Raw genomic sequence first — 19709 nt, 5'->3', positions numbered from 1 at the left:
AGGCTGAAGCATTAACTCATCATGCCTGCGCTCATACCCAGAGGAATTCAACTGGCAAACCCTATTAGATCCAAAAATGAATTCCAGAGATTGAAGATGAGGAAGCCTGATTAGATTCCGTGTTACATAGCTTCACTGAGTCATATTGATCATCTGAATATAAAAATAACTTCAGTAGATCCTTGTATGAACTAAAGTTTTAGCAGTCAGCACTCTATATGTGCATACAAATAGTCAGGCACGTGGCAGGTGCATGTTATGGTTACTATTAATAGAAATTACTTCACTTAGGTCGTATGGACAGAACCTCCACTTACTATTTTTTTATCGTTACTATTCAATGACTATTTAAATTTGTTTACATATTTATCCCAGTAGATTTTATTTTGTATTAGTTAATCGTATTTTTATCATTGGTATCTTTAATGTATTGGGTGTTGCCCTTGGTCGCCCAAGTTGTTTTAAATGTGCTTTACAAATAAAATTGACATTGACTTTAAATTACATTTGTCTTCTGTCTGGATGTTTTGTTATAAAAACATTGTTTTATGAATATGTTTATGTTAGATTTTGCCTGAACTCAGGACAGATGAGTTAGTTCAAGTTTTTTATTAGTTCTTAGTTTGCATATTAATACTCTAATACTATAATAGTAAAAAGTTGTGTATGTGTGTTGGATTATTTCATGTATATGATGGTAAATGAACTATGAAAGCATCATAGGTGTCTGAGCACAATAAACCTAATTTATATGTGTTTTCCCGCACAAACAACTATGACGTCATGTTTCATTTTGCAACTTTTATTTTCCCAAACAATTTCATCATCAGTGCGCAACCTAGGGACGGGGGGGAGGGGAAACCCCACACGCGTGTCCCCATTGGTCGGACGCGGCTGTCAATCAAAGCAGCCGCGTGCGTCACTTCCGTTGTCAGGTGGCGCTGTCGCTGTGGAAAGATGCGCTCAGCGAAGAGCGGAGGCTCTTCTTTATCCCGGACGGCTCCCTGCGGCACCAGAGGTTCCGCGACCCCGCAACAGACCCCGCGTGGCCGCCGCTGCGTCCGTGAGACCCCCCGCAGCCCCACCGCAGCGTGGACCCCAGACATGTCCGCGGTATAACGAGGCGAGGACGACTTTCCCCGGCGGTTTCGGCTCGAGGTAAGAGCGGCGTCGCTAGCTAGCTGCGGCTGTGCTAACCAGCTGTACCGTCCCCCCCCTCCGCTCGGGTTAAATGGCCTCCCGGCGGCTCCGGAGCCTCCAGCCCCCGGCGTTGGTCTCTCTCTTGTCGGTTAGTTGCAGTTAAACCTCCCCTGCAACCCCCGGTCCTCACGCCACTTGTAGCATTAAGCTAACAGCTAGCTAACGGCTTCTCTGGGTAGTTTGCACCCCGGGAGAACGGCTCGTTGTTGTGCCGTGTGTGTCCCTTTGTGTGGCCGGTGATCCTGGAGGCTCCAGCTGAGCCATTCACCCGGGATAAAGTTTGTATCTGCCCCCCCACCGAGTCGAGCTGTGTTAACGTGCATAGTGAGTAAACACCAACACGTTTGTGTGTGTTTTAATTAAATGCCTCCCCTCGGTTGTCCATGTTACACCGACTGTTTTTAAACGTCTCCCGGCCATCGAGTAGTAATCGCTGTGGGTAAAAACAATAGACTGTATGGTAAAAACACGTGATCACTTGGTTCGTCGAGTTCCCAGCTGCTAATTAAGTGTTTTTTTTAGGTTTTTCTTGCACTAGTTTAAAGGCGGAACGTCCACGGGGGGGGGTTTAACTCCACGACTCGTAGCGGTGTCCGGAGCCCGTGGCTGCAAAATGGCACCAAACACTGCGTGACCGGCTGTGTGTGCAATCGTGATTATTCTCGTCAAGTGGGGTTTGCATGGTGACCTTGTGTCCGCTGTTGTGTGTGTGGGGCCAAGGGCGATTTGCTTTCTCTAACGTGGCGAGCAGCTGCAGTCCGAGGCAGCACGATGATTGATTGACATGTCAGACAAGCAGCGTGACCGAAACGCGTGTGACCTTCGAGTTGCTTCAACCTCTTTGTCTCGACTTGTGTTCCAGATCTCTCTCTCTCTCTCTCTGTGTGCATTGATCGATCCGGATCACACGACCTCAGTGCTCTTTCTCTGCAGTCCACTGATAACTTTACCACCTGCTTGAGCAATGTGCTTGTGCATTTAGTCTGTATTTTGTCCCTCTTGATACTATCTTGATTTTTTTGCAATCATGTTGTTCTTGCAGAGCCAGACAAGTGGCCTGGAGTCTGGGTGGGTGGATCTTGAGACACCTACGTGGTTGTTTTGTTCTGATACTATTTCAGGAGCCCACATTTCCCGTGGGCACCAGCAGCGTGTCTCTCCTCCTTTTGTGTGATATGATTCAGAGGCTGTATCTGTTCTTGTCCTCCCTCCGGTACAGTCAGAGGCAGTTACAGGCAGACTTGCTTGCCAGATCACTGGCTGTGCAGAGAGGCGCAGCGGTGTCAGAGAAAGATAGCTGAGTGCTGTCATTGCGCTGATGTCATTTAGGTCAGTGTGCATTAGTTGGCTGCGTTGACCTTTGCTTTTCAGATGTGTCGGGGGTAGGCTCCACAGCACTGCAGCTGGTGTTTAGTAGGTAAATGAGTAGCCTCGGGTCCAGTTACTGTCCATGAGTCAGTTTTGTGTTTTTAAGTCCAAGGTGCACGGATCAGTGTGCGTTTTTTAAACTTTGACTATGTTCCTGTATGAGAAAAGACAGGAAATGCAACTACAATCATGCATAACCTTTTTAGAAAAACATGAAATAGACACAAATTGAATATCTGTTTAGTTTAGTTTTGAGCTTTGTCTGCTTATTTTACTAAATCAGAAAGATTGAAAACATTCATCTGGCAGCATGTTGATTTTGCATGCTCCTTTGGCTGTTGGATGAAAACAAAAGTTTATTCCGGCCCAGGAGCCCCATGAATCACAGATTATCCATCGCTCCGTGTGCTCTAGAGTAAGAGGCTCTCCTGCTATTGGCAGCATGACTTGGTGTCACTCTGGCTTGTGTCGTAAATGCTCTCAGAAAACCTCAGCTCATCAGACTCAGTGGGTGATGACTAGCAGAGACAGATGGGTGAGAGACATGATGATGACACTGTCTGCTGTCTGGGATCATAAAAGCCTCATGGAAGTGAGAATTCATATCAGCCCATACTGGCTGCCAACTGTCCTGCCTCCGCTCTGCCCAAAAAACGCCAACTGGCGAGTGTCGCACTATTAGTTTTGAAACGGAAACATGTTTTAATGTATTTCGTCTAGTTTGTTTCGATTTGCCGGACAAGTTCCACATTCAAACGTTTCTTGGTATTCAGCAGCTCTTCATTCATTGTCTAGTTTGCAGTTTATGAAGTGGGGAATCACCCCTCTGTTGTAATATTTTAACATTCACACCACTGCTATTAGTGAGTGATATTTTAACTGCAGATATGTCATTTTGCTTTAACTTTTTCCTGGGCCTAAATCCCATGAAATGTTTTATTTATTTATTTTTCCTCATTTGACATTGTGCACATGTCGGAGGCTTGCAGGGCACAATCTACACTCTTATCAGCGTCATCACCTGGTCATGTAAGCATTTCTGTCCAATGGAAACTCAGGATGACAGCAGGGTGAATCATCGCTCTCGGTTCAAGGCACCACTTCCCTGTTACGAGAAACAAATGAGGTTTCATCACATAGGAACTCAGTATCAGTAAACAAGGCATACCTCTTGATCTCCGAATTCTGGGAGGTAGATCTGGCTTGGCGGTTAAAGTAGTTTGTGTAATGACGATGTGTCACACGGTGTCACTGGCTCTTCTGGCATGCAAATCCAGTTCCTTACCATAGTAAAGGCTTGGCTTTATTTTTCTTCCAGCCTTGTTGGAACATGCATGTCCCTTCAGTGGAAGGTCTGCATAGATAAGCCGGCTATACAGATTTTGAGATCATATGTGCAGATTAAGAGCGGAAGGATTTTCTCAACCCCTTGCCCACTGCAGCCGGACAAGCTAAAGACGGACTTGTGGGTCAGTGGTGGGATGTAAATAAAAAAAGCCCCCTGTTTAAAGATTGGTTTCTTGTTAGTAGAATTCATTAACATGACAATGCTTTCAGTTTAAATTGCAGATTGTGGCACATTCGCATTTGTGTTGGGGAGATTGAATCTGAGGTGTCACCTTTGACACCAACAGCCATCACTCTGAATGGGGCTGTAATGGCCTCACATTCACAGTGAGGTGTTTGTAAATGTGTGGGAGGGATATTCAAAATAGTCTGGGAGGAGCTGCCCTGAATTTTACCTTCTTTCACTTCTGTTCACTCATCGGTGTGCTCTCTACCGGTCTGCAGGATTATTGCTAAAATACTGGGTGACGTCTTTATTTGTATATTTTTTGTTTAAAGATTGCTCTGTTTTTGGTCATCACCCGAACTTTTGTGTCTTTGCATTTTCATGAATGTGCTTAGCCTTTAACTTGGCTATCTTGATCCCTTGTACTAATCTGATTTACTCTCCTACAGAGCTCCAGTATGTCCAAGCGGCGCTTGTCGGAGAGGGGGGCTGGAGAGACCTCAGGCAGGGCCAGTAAGCTGCAATGTCCTGGAATATCCGGAAACAACGCCAAGCGAGCCGGGCCCTTCATCCTCGGTAAGGAAGCTACTAGTGTTTGCTCGAACACCAAATCTATGGAAATAGTAGCCTGTGTGGTAGATATTGCACGTGTAGCACGTGCAGGCAACCTTTAGGTAGCTGTTTACATGTGTGCATGAAGTAGAGAGTTGCGGGGTGTCTCTGTGTGTATGCACGCCTGAGACAAGAATGCCAAGAATTTTGCTGATCCCCATGACATCGACCAGAAAGGTCTGAGACTGTGCTGGAGCAGGGTTATATCCTCTCTCTGGGAATTGCTCTTGCATACTCTCAAGTCGTTTGTGTTTTTCTACTACACAACTACTTCACTATTTGCAATGCAGAGTGCCAAAGCAAACATTGCACTAGAGGTGTTAATGGGTACATGTCTATGAAGCCATTAATGAGTTGCAGTCAGACAGACACTATGGCATGTGGCCTGCCTTTTGGTCATGCAGCTGTTCCTTTTCTTATCCTCGCAGGGCCTCGCCTGGGCAATTCACCCGTGCCCAGCATAGTGCAGTGTCTGGCCAGAAAGGACGGCACCGATGACTTCTATCAGCTCAAAGTAAGTCCGACTGGGTTTTGGGGTTCGCAATTTTTTCTTTTTAAATCTCCCACAAACATCTAACACATGTTCAAATAATATCATATCATACACATGGTCTTCCAGTAGACATCTGAACCTTTGACCCTCTTTTGGTGGTGTTTACTTTATGGCCCCCTGTTTCAGTCTCATGCAAACAACAAAACCTCAGCCGGGCAATGTGTTTATAGGGGCTATCCAGTGTCTGTTACACGAGGGAAGGCGAGTGGAAAGGAAGGGGGTGGGGGGCAAGGAAGGGAGGAAGGTAGTGCCCCACCTGGAATGTCAACTTTTAACCCCCACGACCATGTAGTGAGTTTGTGACCCTCCCCTCATACCCGTGACTGCAGCGCCTCAGTGTCTGCTGCACAGCTTGTTTACTTCACATTGGTATATGAGCCCCTATTTTAGTGCTGTGCTCTGCTTGGCCATCTCCATCCCACTGGTTGTAACTTCTTGCTAAATGCTGAGCAGCTGTAACTTTCACTCATGTCTTCAGTCATTAAAAGGTTTATTGTCAGCTACCTGAAGATTAGCTACATACTAAATGGTCAAAGCCCTCTTTCCAGTGACTGATCCTCTATGAAGTTTTGTTTCGTGACCTCTTTAAGTTTTTCACTCTTCTTGTTACGGCAGATCCTGACGCTGGAGGAGCGAGTGGACTCTGCAGGCGAGACTCAGGAGGAGAGGCAGGGGAAGATGCTGCTGCACACAGAGTACTCGCTGCTGTCTCTACTGCACAACCAGGATGGGGTTGTCCACCACCACGGCCTCTTCCAGGTAGCGATGATAATAATGACATGCGTTTAGAATGGTTTCAGTCAAATAATCAAAACATGGCCAAAAAATACTTTCATTTATTACATAAAAATATTACTCAGCACCGTGGGTGAGCTTTCTGTATAATTCTGATGAATACACCAGCATCACCATGTAGAAGTTTTTTATGGTGCTAAAGGTTAGCTCGTCATTAGTCCAGCCAGTTGCTTTTATTTTCCTTATCAGGCTTCTTAATAGCAAAGTGGGAGTACCATTAGAAGCCGTATTTATCAGCAGCCGTTTTCCCTTCACAGTGCTATCCATTCACAGTGAGCCTCTCCTCCCTCACCTGTCTTCCCGTCTGTCTCTTTCACTAACTTTGTTATTGTTCCATCTGCTTTCTCTCTCTATTTCTTTTTTCCGTCTTTGTCTCTCTCATTCACATCCTGTCTGTTCCACTCTGCCGGTGTTCTCAAAATAGCTTCATCGAGCCATTCACGCTGATTCATTTAGGCCTTCAGTATTGATTGGATTATTATAGTGCATCTCCTCTGTGAGAGAACGAGTTAATAATATGCGCTTTCAGAGGTGCGGACTGCTTCAAAAAAAAAAAACCTGACAACCTGATATAGAAATCAATAAGAAGTGGTGACTCCGATAAGCATTGAAGAAGAGGAATGACCTTTGCCGTACACTCTCCATCACCCAGCTTCACCATCCACTATGGAGGAGTAGATGTGTCTTATTCCCTCCGGCTACATGCAGGCAGCTGATTGATACCCTCTGCCCTGCTTGAATCTATGTCTTTCTAAGCTGAATGAGTCAGCTCCATTATTATAATACAGTAATCCATTCAGTTGGATGCATTCATGCAAGCCTCACTTTACATTGATTGGACACACAGGAAAGTGCTTCTGAAATAGAGAAAAAGGAATGTGTTCCTGAACTGAAGATCGTTTCTCACATTCTTCTTCGTTGCTGTCACGCAGGATCGAGCCTACGAAATAGTGGAAGACATGGAGGCCAACAAAGTGCGCAAGATGAAGAAGCGGATCTGCCTCGTGCTGGACTGCCTATGTGCACATGACTTCAGTGACAAAACAGCCGATCTAATAAACCTCCAGCATTACGTCATAAAGGAGAAGCGGCTGAGCGAGCGCGAGGCCATCGTCATCTTCTACGATGTGGTGCGTGTGGTGGAGGCTCTTCATAAGGTGAGCAAATTTTTTTTTTTCACATCTGGCTCAAGTGCGTTTCCCTTTACGAGTTGTTATCAGATCTCTTTTCCCCGCACTAACAGATATATTGGTGTTAGATACAGCAAGCAGAGTCAGGAAGGGCGAACGGGTGGCCCGCAGATCTAATATTGAATTAGATTTAACTGTTATGTGTGGTCAGTGTTGATAGTGTGGCTGAGTCCTATCAATGTATGTGCACTGACAATTTATTTTATCCATTGCTAAACTGAAGCTTTTCAGAGGACGTTAGCTGAGTAGGTGATCCTTCATATGTGGCCCAGGATGCATTTGCGTTCACAAAGCTAAAAGATGTTAACCACGAGTGTCCCAGATCAGCCTTGAGTGTAGTCTGAGTGACTGAATCTCAGGATGCATTTGGGTGCTGTACTTAGCGCTGTCGACTTGTGATCAGATTACTCAGGATGGATGTTCTTACCGAGTGAGAACGGGGTCTAGGTTAGTGTTATGCAATCTATTGTAAGATCATAAAATCCACAAATGCTTAGTTTTCTGTTTTCCTCAATGAAGAAAACTTGGAAGCTACTGCAATGTTTTTGTCAACTGTAGAAGAAATTTCTTTGTTATTGTTTACAAATTTCAAATCCTTTCTGATTACTCATTTCCCATGTTCTTGTGCCACTCCTAGAAACAAACTGACTGTTTTATGCAGATGATTCACGAGGAAAGATATGACTAAACATTTGTTTTCTTCTCTTTTTCCTCCACTGCAGAAAAACATTGTGCACAGAGACCTCAAGCTGGGAAACATGGTGCTGAACAAACGGTAAGAAGAAACATTTACTCATCCAGTCAGTTAGCTGCCCTAAACCCTCTCTCATTTATACGGGGTCATGTCATTTTAGCCTGCCAGTCAGTGGTTCTGTCTTCGCTCACGTGTCAGAGACCTCAGCAGGCCCCAGCAGCCTGTATCCAGTGTGCATTTGGCTTTAAACCCAAGCAGGGGTCACATTCTCAGACCAGGAGTGAGATCAGTCATAGGAACCTAAAGCCTGTTTCCCATGTGCCTGACTCTGGGTCCTTGACTGTGTGTGTTGAGTAAAGGCCGATGATTCATTCCCCACGGCTGGATTGTTGGGTGAACTGGACGGCAAATGAGAGCAGAGAACATGCCACTGCTTTGTTCTGGGTGGGAAAGTGTTTGGGGTTTGAAGGGGCGTGATCAGTGTTGCAAAGCATTCAGAACCCTGTTGAGTGCACCTCAGGTCACTTGAGTGCTGCAGCTCGGGTTGGCCTCGCAGAAAAGGAAAAACAACTCCTCTGTAAAGCCCGGTCTAATCACCCTATGTACAGAGTGTATGGTTGAGAGAGGCGCTCTTTCTCACAGTGTGGGTGCTGCTTTTTTTTTTTTGCAACAATTTGCTCTTTAATATGAATTAATGAGTATTGTCTAGTGACAACTTCTCAAATATTCTTGGAGACACTGATAATCATCCCACCAGTCTTTTCATTTGGATGACTAACACCGATACACACTCTCTGCACCTACACACACCTTCACATCCAAACATCTCCAGTGCTTGCATCACACACACGTGTCGTCCCGCAGGCTATTTACCCCTGATTTATCATATATAATCTGCATGTCTGAGTGGGCGCTTTGAGATGTCACGTACCTGGCTTATCTTTATCACACGCTCGCACGCTCACTCACACACTCTCTCTCTCTCTCTGCGTCTCAGGCACACACACTCTCTCTCTGCGTCTCAGGCACACACACACTCTCTCTCTCTGCGTCTCAGTCGCCCATGCCCATTGCCCCCACCACCGCCTGCAGCAGCAGCAGCAGTAGTGGTGGTGATGAAACAGGAGAGTGTTTTGGCCAGGGGTGGGGGCCGGTGGGAAGAGGAGCAGACAGGCAGAACACTCCGTCCCAGCTGGAGACAAAGGAGAGGCCTGCCAAGGGCCCCATAGCTCAGAGCTGACTCACCCCGCAATGCACGTCACGCACATACACGTGCACACTGCACACACACACACTTACAGTCATCATTTATTTACCATCAACCCGGGTTGTTCTCATATGTTCTTTTACACCCCAAATCCCTTTCCTGCCTCAGCCTTTGTTTCGCAACCTTTGTCATATCCCCCTATTTTCATATCCTCTTTCACTTTTCCCTCCTCTTTTATGCATCATGCTCTGCTAGATTTGCACGTTTCCTCTGTCACTCCACCCTTTTCGTGCATGAATGTACAGTTGCTGTGGGAAAGACGAGACCAATTTAGAGGCAAGACCGATCCCAAAATCCCCCTCCCATGCTGTTCGTCATAATTCTGCACGGATGTCATCAACAAGCTCAGCATTTAATGTAAGAATAATGAGATTTCCTCTTGTAGAGGTAGCTCTTGTGAAAGCACGAGGTCATAAATCAATAACCACTGTCTTTCACGGTGAATGTCGAAGCTGTATTCACCTACATTTTTGTTGTATTTCTAAGGGGATTTAGCCAAAGACATACAACAAATCAAGGTTTATTATGATTGAATATGGCGAATTATGCATCAAAGGCAGAAAATGGAGAATTATTTCCCGTTCTTGAAATATAATGGTGTTAGACAAGCAGTAGCCATGATACCGTTATACAGTAACATACATTGAGAAATTAGTATAAAAAACTTTTCTTGGCTTTTGGTAAAACCTCTCAATCATCATTTCCTAACAGTTCTGAGAAATGAAGTGTTCCTCTCTCTGTAGAAGGTGCCCTGCGTTTAACCCCTTTCTCGTCAGCTGGTGTATTTTCAGCAAAATGGTTTTGGGGAGGGAGGAGAAGTCACCGGGGCATTGGGTTTCTGGTTTCCTGACTTACCCTGGGGTCACATGACCAGGAAGCAGAGATGGTGTGGTCTCGCTTCAATGCCCGCGGGACCCTTGCCTCACGAGGCAAACATGCAATTTCATTTACCCAATCTCCGGTGCAAGAATAGAAACCTGGGTCGTGATGCATGCAGACAAAAGGACAGACTCCTTCATAAAGGAAGCTTTTATGTCGAGGGTCCTTGAAGCACTCGGTTCTTCTTGCAGATTACTAGGCCACTATATGGTTATCGAGGCTTGGATCACGAACGCCATGGAAGCAGCTGAATCACATAAGTAGCTGGAAATTAAATGGACTGAACGGAAGATTGAGATTGGAGCATTTAGCTGAAAATGCTATTGTGAGTGTTTGACAGGAATTGGCTCCAGATGCTGTAATGGGAGCTGTGTGTGTGAGGGTGATGGAGCAGGGTGTGAAAGTGAGAGAGAATATGGGAAGCTCTTGACCTCAGACTTTTTAGAAAGCGGATGTGGGTGCAAAGCGTGATCTAGAGAGGACCAAGGCACTAGAACGCGGGTGTTCTTTTGTACAGCTCATGTGCTTCTGAGTGCATTTTCGCGTATTCATGCTTAGCATGGGAGTAAATGTGTTGGTGCTGTTGAAGTCGCAAGTTTGTGTACATATTTTAGATCTTTTGTGAGCTTTATATATTCGTTTGCAAGCCCATCACCATGCAGGCAGGATGAGTCATCCAGACAATTATCCCAAGCCACAGGTTGACTCATATGTTTGTCAAAGTGCAGCATTTTTTTTCTCTCTCTCTCTCTGTTCAAAGAAGAGATAAAGAACAGGCCCCAGTCTCGTCGCTGGGCTTTAACGCTGTTAGGTTTCACTCTGCTACAAGCAAGATAAATTTACCTTGATGACTCAGACAAAAATCTTTTTTGTTTCCACAGAAACCAAATTAATCAAACATCGCTGGTAAAAGAGCATCAACTGCGCTCAGACTTTGAAGTGCCAGTGTGTCTGGTCTTTTCAAAATGTCTCTGGGCAGATGTAGGTTGATATCTGCTAAAGCGATTAATTTTGGTGATTAAAGACATAAATTATCTTTCTTCAGGGAGAGCCGTGGAGCTAACATAGGGTTTTTATTGGATGATACAAGAGCACAGTGCTTTAGAATGGAAAGGTCCAAAGTCAAGAACGCTCATAACCCATAGATGTCAAGCTTCTACCACTTACATCTACCTTCTGATAGCGATGATATTGGTCCAATGCCGACCTGGTATCAAAGGAGTCTGTTTTCATCTATGTGCATGTATTATGTTGTTCTTCAGCAATGCGCTGGTAGACCCATAGAGTTCCATACACAGAGGAGGGAGCTTGATACAAAGGGTCAACAGTTTAGAGGAATATCATACTTGCTCCTACAAGTTTAACAGTTACTTGCTGTATCTGCAAAGCCAATGTTTTCACAGGTGAAGATAGCACTGCATATTATAACACAACCAACGTAATCAAGCAACTCTAGTAGCATCCTACCAACAAATATCAATTCCCTGATTTTATTTGTTGCAGTTGGTTTTGCACAGTTTAGAAATCAGTGTTTGAGTCAAGCTTGATGTTGTCTTATGCAACTTATTTCCTTATCTTTTCTGATCTTTTAATTTGAAGGAATTGTCTACAGTTCAGATGATTGTTAAGTTGTTAATCACTCTTTACCGAGACACAAGTTGAACCTGCTAATATAAAACTGTACAAGAACAACATTTTTCAGTAAATGTCCAAAGTGTGATGTAGATGGAAAAACATCCTGAAAGTTGTTTAAATTAATGAAAGTAAAAGATAAGGTCATGGGGAAACTTTTCTGTCTAATAAAACTGGGTTTGCATATGCTGTTTTGCATCTGGCAGTCATGAGATACTGATGTATTTTTAAGACCAAGTGAACCATTAGATTATTAAAAAAAACTTGCATGCTAGCAAGTTCTCCCTGTCTCTGTCCGCATGTTTACTTCATGCCCAGGGCAGTGCAGTGTTTCCCATTTTGATATTAATGGTTTAATCAAGTTAAATAAAGAACCCTGAGGGGAGTGTTCAGTAGTTATGTGGAAAATACTTGGTTCATTATTTGATTCTTGAGTTTGCATGTTCTATATTTGCTTTACAGGACTCACAGAATCACTATTACCAACTTCTGCCTGGGAAAACACCTGGTGAGCGAGGACGACCTGCTCAAAGACCAGAGAGGAAGTCCAGCCTACATTAGCCCTGATGTATTAAGTGGTAAGTGTGACACCCATATTGTGCATGCATGTTCCTTTTTGAGGTGATTTATGAATTCAAAACTAGTGTAAAAAAGCTTTGCCACATACATGCGCTTACATCCAGTGTGGATTTTAACCAGCTCGAGGAAGCACCGTACTTCTGTGGAGTGACAAATGAGTCGCTAAGAGACAATTTCTTGTGTGTTTCAGGCAAACATTTGACAAACTTATTTTCAGACTTCCTGAATAAAGCCAGATTATGCCGTTTTACAATCAACTGAATTGGCAAAAGTATGTCGTTCCGTTACGCAGGCACATCTGAATGTTGTTTTAGTGAACAGATCTCATAATGCATTTAACGTGCAGTCATAGCTTTTGCTTGGATATATGATTTTGTTTGTTTGTTTTTTGTGGTTATTAGGCAACATGAAAGGGTTTATGTCCCAATCATTGACTGACGAGCTCGAAATATTTTTTTTCTCTGTTCTGTCTTGTCACGGGGAAGTTGCATTTTCCCACAGTAAGTGTCTGTCAAAATACAAAAAAGCAGACATCCTTTTTTTGTTGTTGTTCAGTTCCACAATGATCCTTTGTCTGACTGAACACCAGTCAAGTTGATCCTGGAGCATGCACTTGAGCCCAGAATAACCCATTTAATCACCAGGACAATCCTGGAGACGGTGTACAAGATTGAAGAGAATTATTTAAACCAAAAATCGTTCACCTCCAGCCACTCGAACTGAAGATAAAACTGGGGCGTGTATATCAGCATAACGTGACAGGCACACAATTAAATAGAGCTTCAGTGACTCACACACTGATGACTCACTGAAGGGAAACTACTCCCATCTACCCCCCTTCCCCTCCTATCCCTCGCCTGTGTATTTGTGTATATATGTGTGTGTGTGCGCCTCTCAGGCTGTAACATAATTGCCTGCTGTTGCTGCCGCCTGCCTGGCTGTAATAACACTGCCTATGGTCATGCACAGCGATGATGCTCCACCCTCACCAGCTCCATGGCTGATCTAGTATCTCACGGTTAATTATAAAAACAGCTCTCCCATTTTAAAAGTCTGCAGCGTGCTGGAAAAGTTTAGGAAATGTAACATATCTGCAGCCGATGCTGGTGTTTGTTTTCTCATCTCGTTAATCATTAGACACGGGCACCTGACAGGAACTGAACCTGTCAAAGGGTTGATCGCCCCGAATGAGTCACACAGTGCAAAACAAATGTGTTGATTTGAATCTCTATTGCTCATCTGCATGTTGAACTATCACATGTACCCTTATCCTGTTGCTCTCCCGTCCCCAGGTCGACCATACCGTGGGAAACCCAGTGACATGTGGGCTCTTGGTGTCGTTCTCTTCACCATGCTGTATGGCCAGTTCCCTTTTTATGACAGCATACCTCAAGAGCTTTTCCGCAAGATCAAGGCTGCAGAGTACTCCATCCCAGAGTGAGTAATGTTTCAGGTCCATGCCCAACGGCACTTTTTATTAGTACTGAGCTCTCTGTCATAACCAAAATGGAATTTCAATTGTAAAAGATAATTACTACCTTCTAATTTATACCATTGTTATGTAAAGTTTAAAAAGCATTTTCCACAATATACAATATAAAACTCCTCCCAAACCACCATTCCACCCTCTAGCCTTTCTGTCACTAAGGCAACCAGGAGTCTTCTGACTCTGTTGGGATAACAACATCTTCTGTGCCAGGGTAAAGGGTGTAACCTCTGTGGCTGTCACTTTGACACGAGGACAGTTAAGAGTAGTACGGGGTGACCTTAAAGTGAAAGCAACAGTGTAAATGACACAACCTGAAACATATGGTGACACCAATAATGACTATATACATACAGTGATGTCCAAATATCTGACTGGGGGGCTCAGACTGTTCCTCACCTTTCGGTCAATGTCAGCTGCCTCTTGCCCCAAAAAGCACTGTTTGTGCTGTTTAACATTTATTTTCTTATCATTCCTTTTGTATTTGTGCAACACAGAATGACATGAACTGTTACTGTGGTTATACCGCAAGTTTGCCAGATTTCTCAGTCAAAAACAGGGTGTACACAGGTTCATTAAAATTGTATAAAATACATTTTATAAGAAGGTTTCAAAGGTGTCACATTTCACTAATATAGCTTTTCCGTCCACTGTGCTCACAGGGACGGTCGTGTGTCGGAGAACACGGTGTGCCTGATCCGAAAGCTGCTGGTGCTGGACCCTCAGCAGAGGCTGACTGCAGGAGAAGTGCTGGAGTCGCTCAGTGGCATCATCGCCTCGTGGTAATTGCTCCCCCTGCTGGCTCTTTGAAAAAAATGATGTAGACTCTAGATTTTTTTTAAGCACTTAGAAATAATTGCAATGAATTACTGTGAAATCTCTACGAATAATTTTAATTATTTATTTACATATTCTTTGTCAGTCTATATTCCTTGTTTTTGTGCTTTAACTTTGTTAATCATCATCTTCCTTGTTGTGTTTTTCTAATGACAGGCAATCGGTTTCATCATTGAGTGGCCCTCTGCAGGTGGTGCCGGATATCGATGACCAGATGAATCACCCAGAGCATCTGCAAGAGGCAAGTTATTAGAGAAAGGTCATAATGTAAAAACCTTTTGGATAAATCCATTGTTTAGATAGAGATTTTGGAAATGGAGAAGTGACACTTGATGGAATTATTTGTTAACAATGGAAGTTTTATGTATTTTGTTATTTTTTTCATGCAGTTTTGCCTCATGTTTAAGTTTCGGTTTGTTGTGGAGATTATGTTGATTTCATTCAGTCCAGCTGCTGCAGCCCTTTGAACAGAATACATTCTCTTCCCTCAGGCCAAGGTGATCGAGGAGTCTTCACAGTATGAGTTTGAGAACTACATGCGCCAGCAGCTGCTGTTGGCTGAAGAGAAGAACACTATCCATGAGGCCAAGAGCTTTCTCACCAAGCGCCAGTTTGGCAGCATTCCACCTGTAAGGCGTCTGGGCCACGATGCACAACCTGTCAGCCCGCTAGATGCTGCCATCCTGGCACAACGTTTCCTCCGGAAATAGCCTCCAACCACCCATCCAAGCCGCTCTGCTCTCCCCAGGGAGTAAAGAGACCAGTGGAGTCCAGAGAGGGCAGAAGAGGTTGAGCCCCAAGGCTGAACTTGCATACGTAGGGGCCTTTCCCTAACCAGGGTACAGACGCCCCAATTCGTAGGTGGGCTTTGGGCAAGCTAGGCGGAGCAGTCATGAGGAAGGGACTCGAACAAACTCCCAAATCCAGAACTTCACTCCTCATGTCTGGATCCTCCAGTGAAACATGGAAAGGCGTGGAGGAAGAGCTGAACCAAAGGTTCTTAGCCCTCAGGTGACCCACAGTCAGATCACACTGTGCAATAAACCTGATGGCAGAGTCACACATGGGGAATAACACAAGGCTCGGCCCTGAGTGTTGAAGAGACGTTTTAATCCTAAACTCCTCCTCCTCCTCCTCCATGATCCCCCGTACTGTAACACTTTACCTGTCAACTCTGGATCTCCTGAGCAATACAGGACCAGAATCATGTAGCAACCCTCTCTCTTCCCAGTGGTTAATGGTATTGCCTCAAGTAAGATCACCTGATCACAGCAGTCACCTCTCTTTACCTCCATTCCACCCTCCTCCTCTCCCTCCCTCCACTTCCTCTCTCCTGTCGTCCTGTATCGAACATGATCCAGACTCCTCTTGTTTGTAAATCTGACTTCAAATCAATCTACCTCTCTGTCTCTGTTCTCTGTTGGTAAACCATGCTCACTGTTCTGAGACAAGGGATTGTAACAATGGAGTCTTGATGCCACCAGTGACATAAAGCATTAATGTTTTCTGTCAGAGTGACGATGCTCTGATACCTTTTTTCAGTGGTCTTGAAAAATCTGAATAAGCTTTTTATCATATTAACCATAACGAGTAGCATTTTGATCCCTAACCTTAGCTTTGAAGATACTGAATATCAAAGACACAAAGATTCTTTGGTATACACAGGTATTCTCCTGCTTTCTGCTCACCCCTGTGGAAATCTATTTTTAGCATCTAGGCAGCTAGTGTGAGGTACCTGGAAGTCACAATGCCAAGAACTGAATGAGAACAACTGTTGGATCCTCCCTGCCGAGGCATAGTAATGGTAACGCTTCCTCAGTGCCATTATAGTGAAGACAAGGCACTGTCATGTTTCTGTTGCCAAAAAAAACAACCCGTCTTAAAATCCCTCTTAGCCAAGGACCCTGGTACCCACAGCCTCATTCAGAATCAAATGGCTTCCAGGGATTGGACTTCCCTGTTTCTCTTCACCGAGACAACATCTTGGGACAAGTGTTTTTCAGTATGAATGTGAACCGTCATTCTACGCTTCGATGTATCTGCAGTATCCATGAGTGTGTACGTGTTTGTGTTGTTAGTTTATTTTTTTTTGGGCCAGGCGTAAGAAGAGTCTGTGGAGCTGTTAACCTCCGACAGCCTCAGGCCCTTTAAGCTCTACTCCAAGCTTTTAGCTTTTCAGTTATCTGGCCTGCCTCAGCGGCGGACACTGTGAAAACCAGAGCAGGCCTCGCCAGGACGGGACCTGACTCAAATGTTTAGTTCTGATCATGAATGAATCATGTCACATATCTATTGCCACTCTCAAAGCCCTCTCTCTTGTACATTGCGTGTATTATCTCACTGTATAGGCTCTCTGAGAGACTCGCCGGTGGCTGGTAATAGATACTGTAATATTCCATTGAGAAAGGAGAGCGCAAACTCCTTAGCGTTTAAGTTTAGTTTCTGGGTCTTCTCAGCTGTCGGCCCATTCTTCTCTTTTTATCAAAGCGTGTCTTCAAACCATGGCGAAGCTACTAACCAGTGACTGTTAGGCATCTGTTCACTGCAACTTGCCTTCTGCGTATTGGTACCTGCTTCAGGCTCTTTAGATTTCTTCCTATTTATATTCAAACCGTTTGCATGAATCTGGAATATTTTCATATGTCTTTTACATCTACTTATTTTCTTGTAATTTCATGTTGATTTATTTATTCACTAGTGTAGACGACCCCTCACCCACACAGCCTCTAAACCACTGGGGCTTGTTTCACAGACATTTGTCACAGTTGCTCAAAGTTCCTTTTTAACATGAGACAATCTTATGTCAGCGAAACAGGCCCCACATCTCCTTTGTGAACTCACAGCTTTAAGAAGTGTTATTAACGTCAGCTCTTCTCTGACCATCTCATTTCGATCCTACGTTCCACATTCACCAACGAGTAGCATCCTTCTGTTTTCTTGTTTGGGTTCCTTAAATCGTTTTCTTGCCATTTTTTGCCACGACATCTGTGGTCGAATTAAGCTACACTAATAACCAGACTGACTTTTGCATAGTTCTATTTTTTACACAATACAAAAATACATTATCTTGATTCGCGGGAGGGGACTTTTCTTGTGTTGTTTCAATTTCTCTCTCATTACCCCCCTTACCCCTCTACACAAGGCTGCACTCTCTGGTCAGTATGTAAATAATGTACCATCATGACTGAGCCGGTCATATTGTATGTAGTTCCACTCAGCGAGACAGCAACTCTTTCAACACATGCTGATTGACGTGCGTTATAGGCCACGTTGGCCATCGACCACCACATCCGGAGGCTAAGATAATACGTAAAGGGAGCCGTGCGCTCTCTCCCCCCTCAATGTGAATTCTATGGGTATACAGCAGTATTGTAGTAGTGTAGTTCATCAGGAAGGTGTTTCATGAACACTGTAGCCGTCGCTGAATGCTAACATTAAGTGATCGTCCGTGGAAATGTCTTAAACCATCTTCCATGACGCCCAACTACAGAATAGTAACTAGAGGTTTTGATAGACCCTTGATGTAGATGTTTTGAATCTGCCCTCCCCCCCACCCTCCGTAATCAAGAAGTGTGTCACTTTATAGCTCGTGGATTGTACCACATTCAATGTTTGTTTTACGGAGTCACATTGGTAGAGTGCGATGTGGACTGAAAAGCATGGAAATAGTGTGAGGTCAAACTGTGTAAAACATGTGACTGTTGCATGATTTTGAACTCGCAAGGAGTGCCAGGGCAACAGCTGGGGAAGCTGAGGAGGGTTTACTCACTTAGGTCCAGAAATTTAAAAACCAGTGCAAGAATTATTTATTAAATCCCCCCCTAGTAAAATGATTAGTACAAATGTTATCAGTTTTCAAAGCTTTTCTGATTCTTAAGTTAAGTGGTCAGTATATAACCAGTATATGACTGACCTTTTCAACTGGAAACTTAGCGTAGGATATGAGATGTGGTGTAGTTTGAACCCAGTGGGATAATGTGTTGTAAGCTGCTTGGTCGGACATGGGCATCTAGATACAGAAAACTGCGTAATTGTACAGATGAAAACACGTTTGTATAAAAAAACATATTTTTCTACTTCATCAGATCTCTACATGCATGTCAGCAATAAACTTTGATATGGAAACATTCAACTTTGTCATGTCTTTATATTCTCATTCTTCCCTCTAACACCACCAGGGGGAGCACTTTCTTAAAGAACTGGAACCAGTGTAAAGGACAGAATGCTGAATGTGCTTCTTTGTCCACTTCTATGTATTTCTCTACCAGATGTGAACAATACAACCTCCAGAAAATGTTAAGTTGTGTTCTGTGTCAGTCAAGTTCATGAGATTTTTGCATGATGTGAGACCTGTTTTATAAGAATATAGAATAATCCACCCTCTGTGCGTCTGAGCCTCTGCAGTCTGTGGTGAGTCGGGGTTTGGAGCAGACTGAGGTAGACGAGCTCCAACAGGAAACCTCCTGCTGACTGACAACATCACAGGAGCCCGGTGGGCCGAGTCCCCCGGCTCACCTCGGGACTTTGAACACAGACACACACACACACACACACGCATTAATTCCATTAGAAATCAAGACATGTCTGCCAACAAATGCACATGGAGATCTCATCATACAGGGGGCGGAGATATGTAGTGGATTCAATCTGAGATAATATAATGTGCAAATGTTGCAGGATGAAATTTTCTTTTACTCCTCCTACACACATCAGCATGTTTCCCTTTGGGTGCAGATTTTACCAGGACGATCTTAGTGCACAAAGTGTGTCTCCCACTGAAGGAAATTGAATCTTTCACCTACTTTCTGTGGACAAATTATAGGATCAGACCTATGACCCCCTTCTACACCGGTTTCAGCCAATAAGTAGTTGGGGCACAAACGCTGCGGGTAACCTTTCCCGCCCTTCTGTCTGGTCTGGGTCTCTGGGCGATTACTCCCCCTCTCCCAGTCTGTTTAGGTAGGTGGAGAAGTCCAGTGATCTCAGGGGTCAAAGTACCACAGATGCTTAGGTCCAAGTAAACTACAACCAGCTGGCCTTGAGGAGGAGGTCCGGCCTGGATCCATGTGGGCTTCACACAGGCAGTTGTTGAGAAAATACGCAA

The 19709-nt window shown here is 44.2% G+C and overlaps 1 protein-coding gene across 1 annotated transcript; it reads left to right on the top strand.

The window, feature by feature from the left end:
• The first annotated feature begins 947 nt into the window (after positions 1-947).
• stk40 (serine/threonine kinase 40) lies at positions 948-18737 on the top strand. Its single transcript, XM_061080864.1, has 11 exons — positions 948-1158; positions 4531-4657; positions 5122-5207; positions 5862-6005; positions 6974-7198; positions 7954-8006; positions 12166-12281; positions 13575-13719; positions 14431-14550; positions 14762-14846; positions 15097-18737. The coding sequence occupies exons 2-11, from the start codon at positions 4540-4542 to the stop codon at positions 15313-15315; spliced, it is 1311 nt and encodes a 436-aa protein (XP_060936847.1). The 5' UTR covers positions 948-1158; positions 4531-4539; the 3' UTR covers positions 15316-18737.
• Positions 18738-19709: the final 972 nt, after the last annotated feature.

This window comes from Limanda limanda, chromosome 11 (genome assembly GCF_963576545.1).
Source record: "Limanda limanda chromosome 11, fLimLim1.1, whole genome shotgun sequence".
NCBI lineage: Eukaryota > Metazoa > Chordata > Actinopteri > Pleuronectiformes > Pleuronectidae > Limanda > Limanda limanda.
This window is presented reverse-complemented; position numbering and strand designations above follow the sequence as displayed.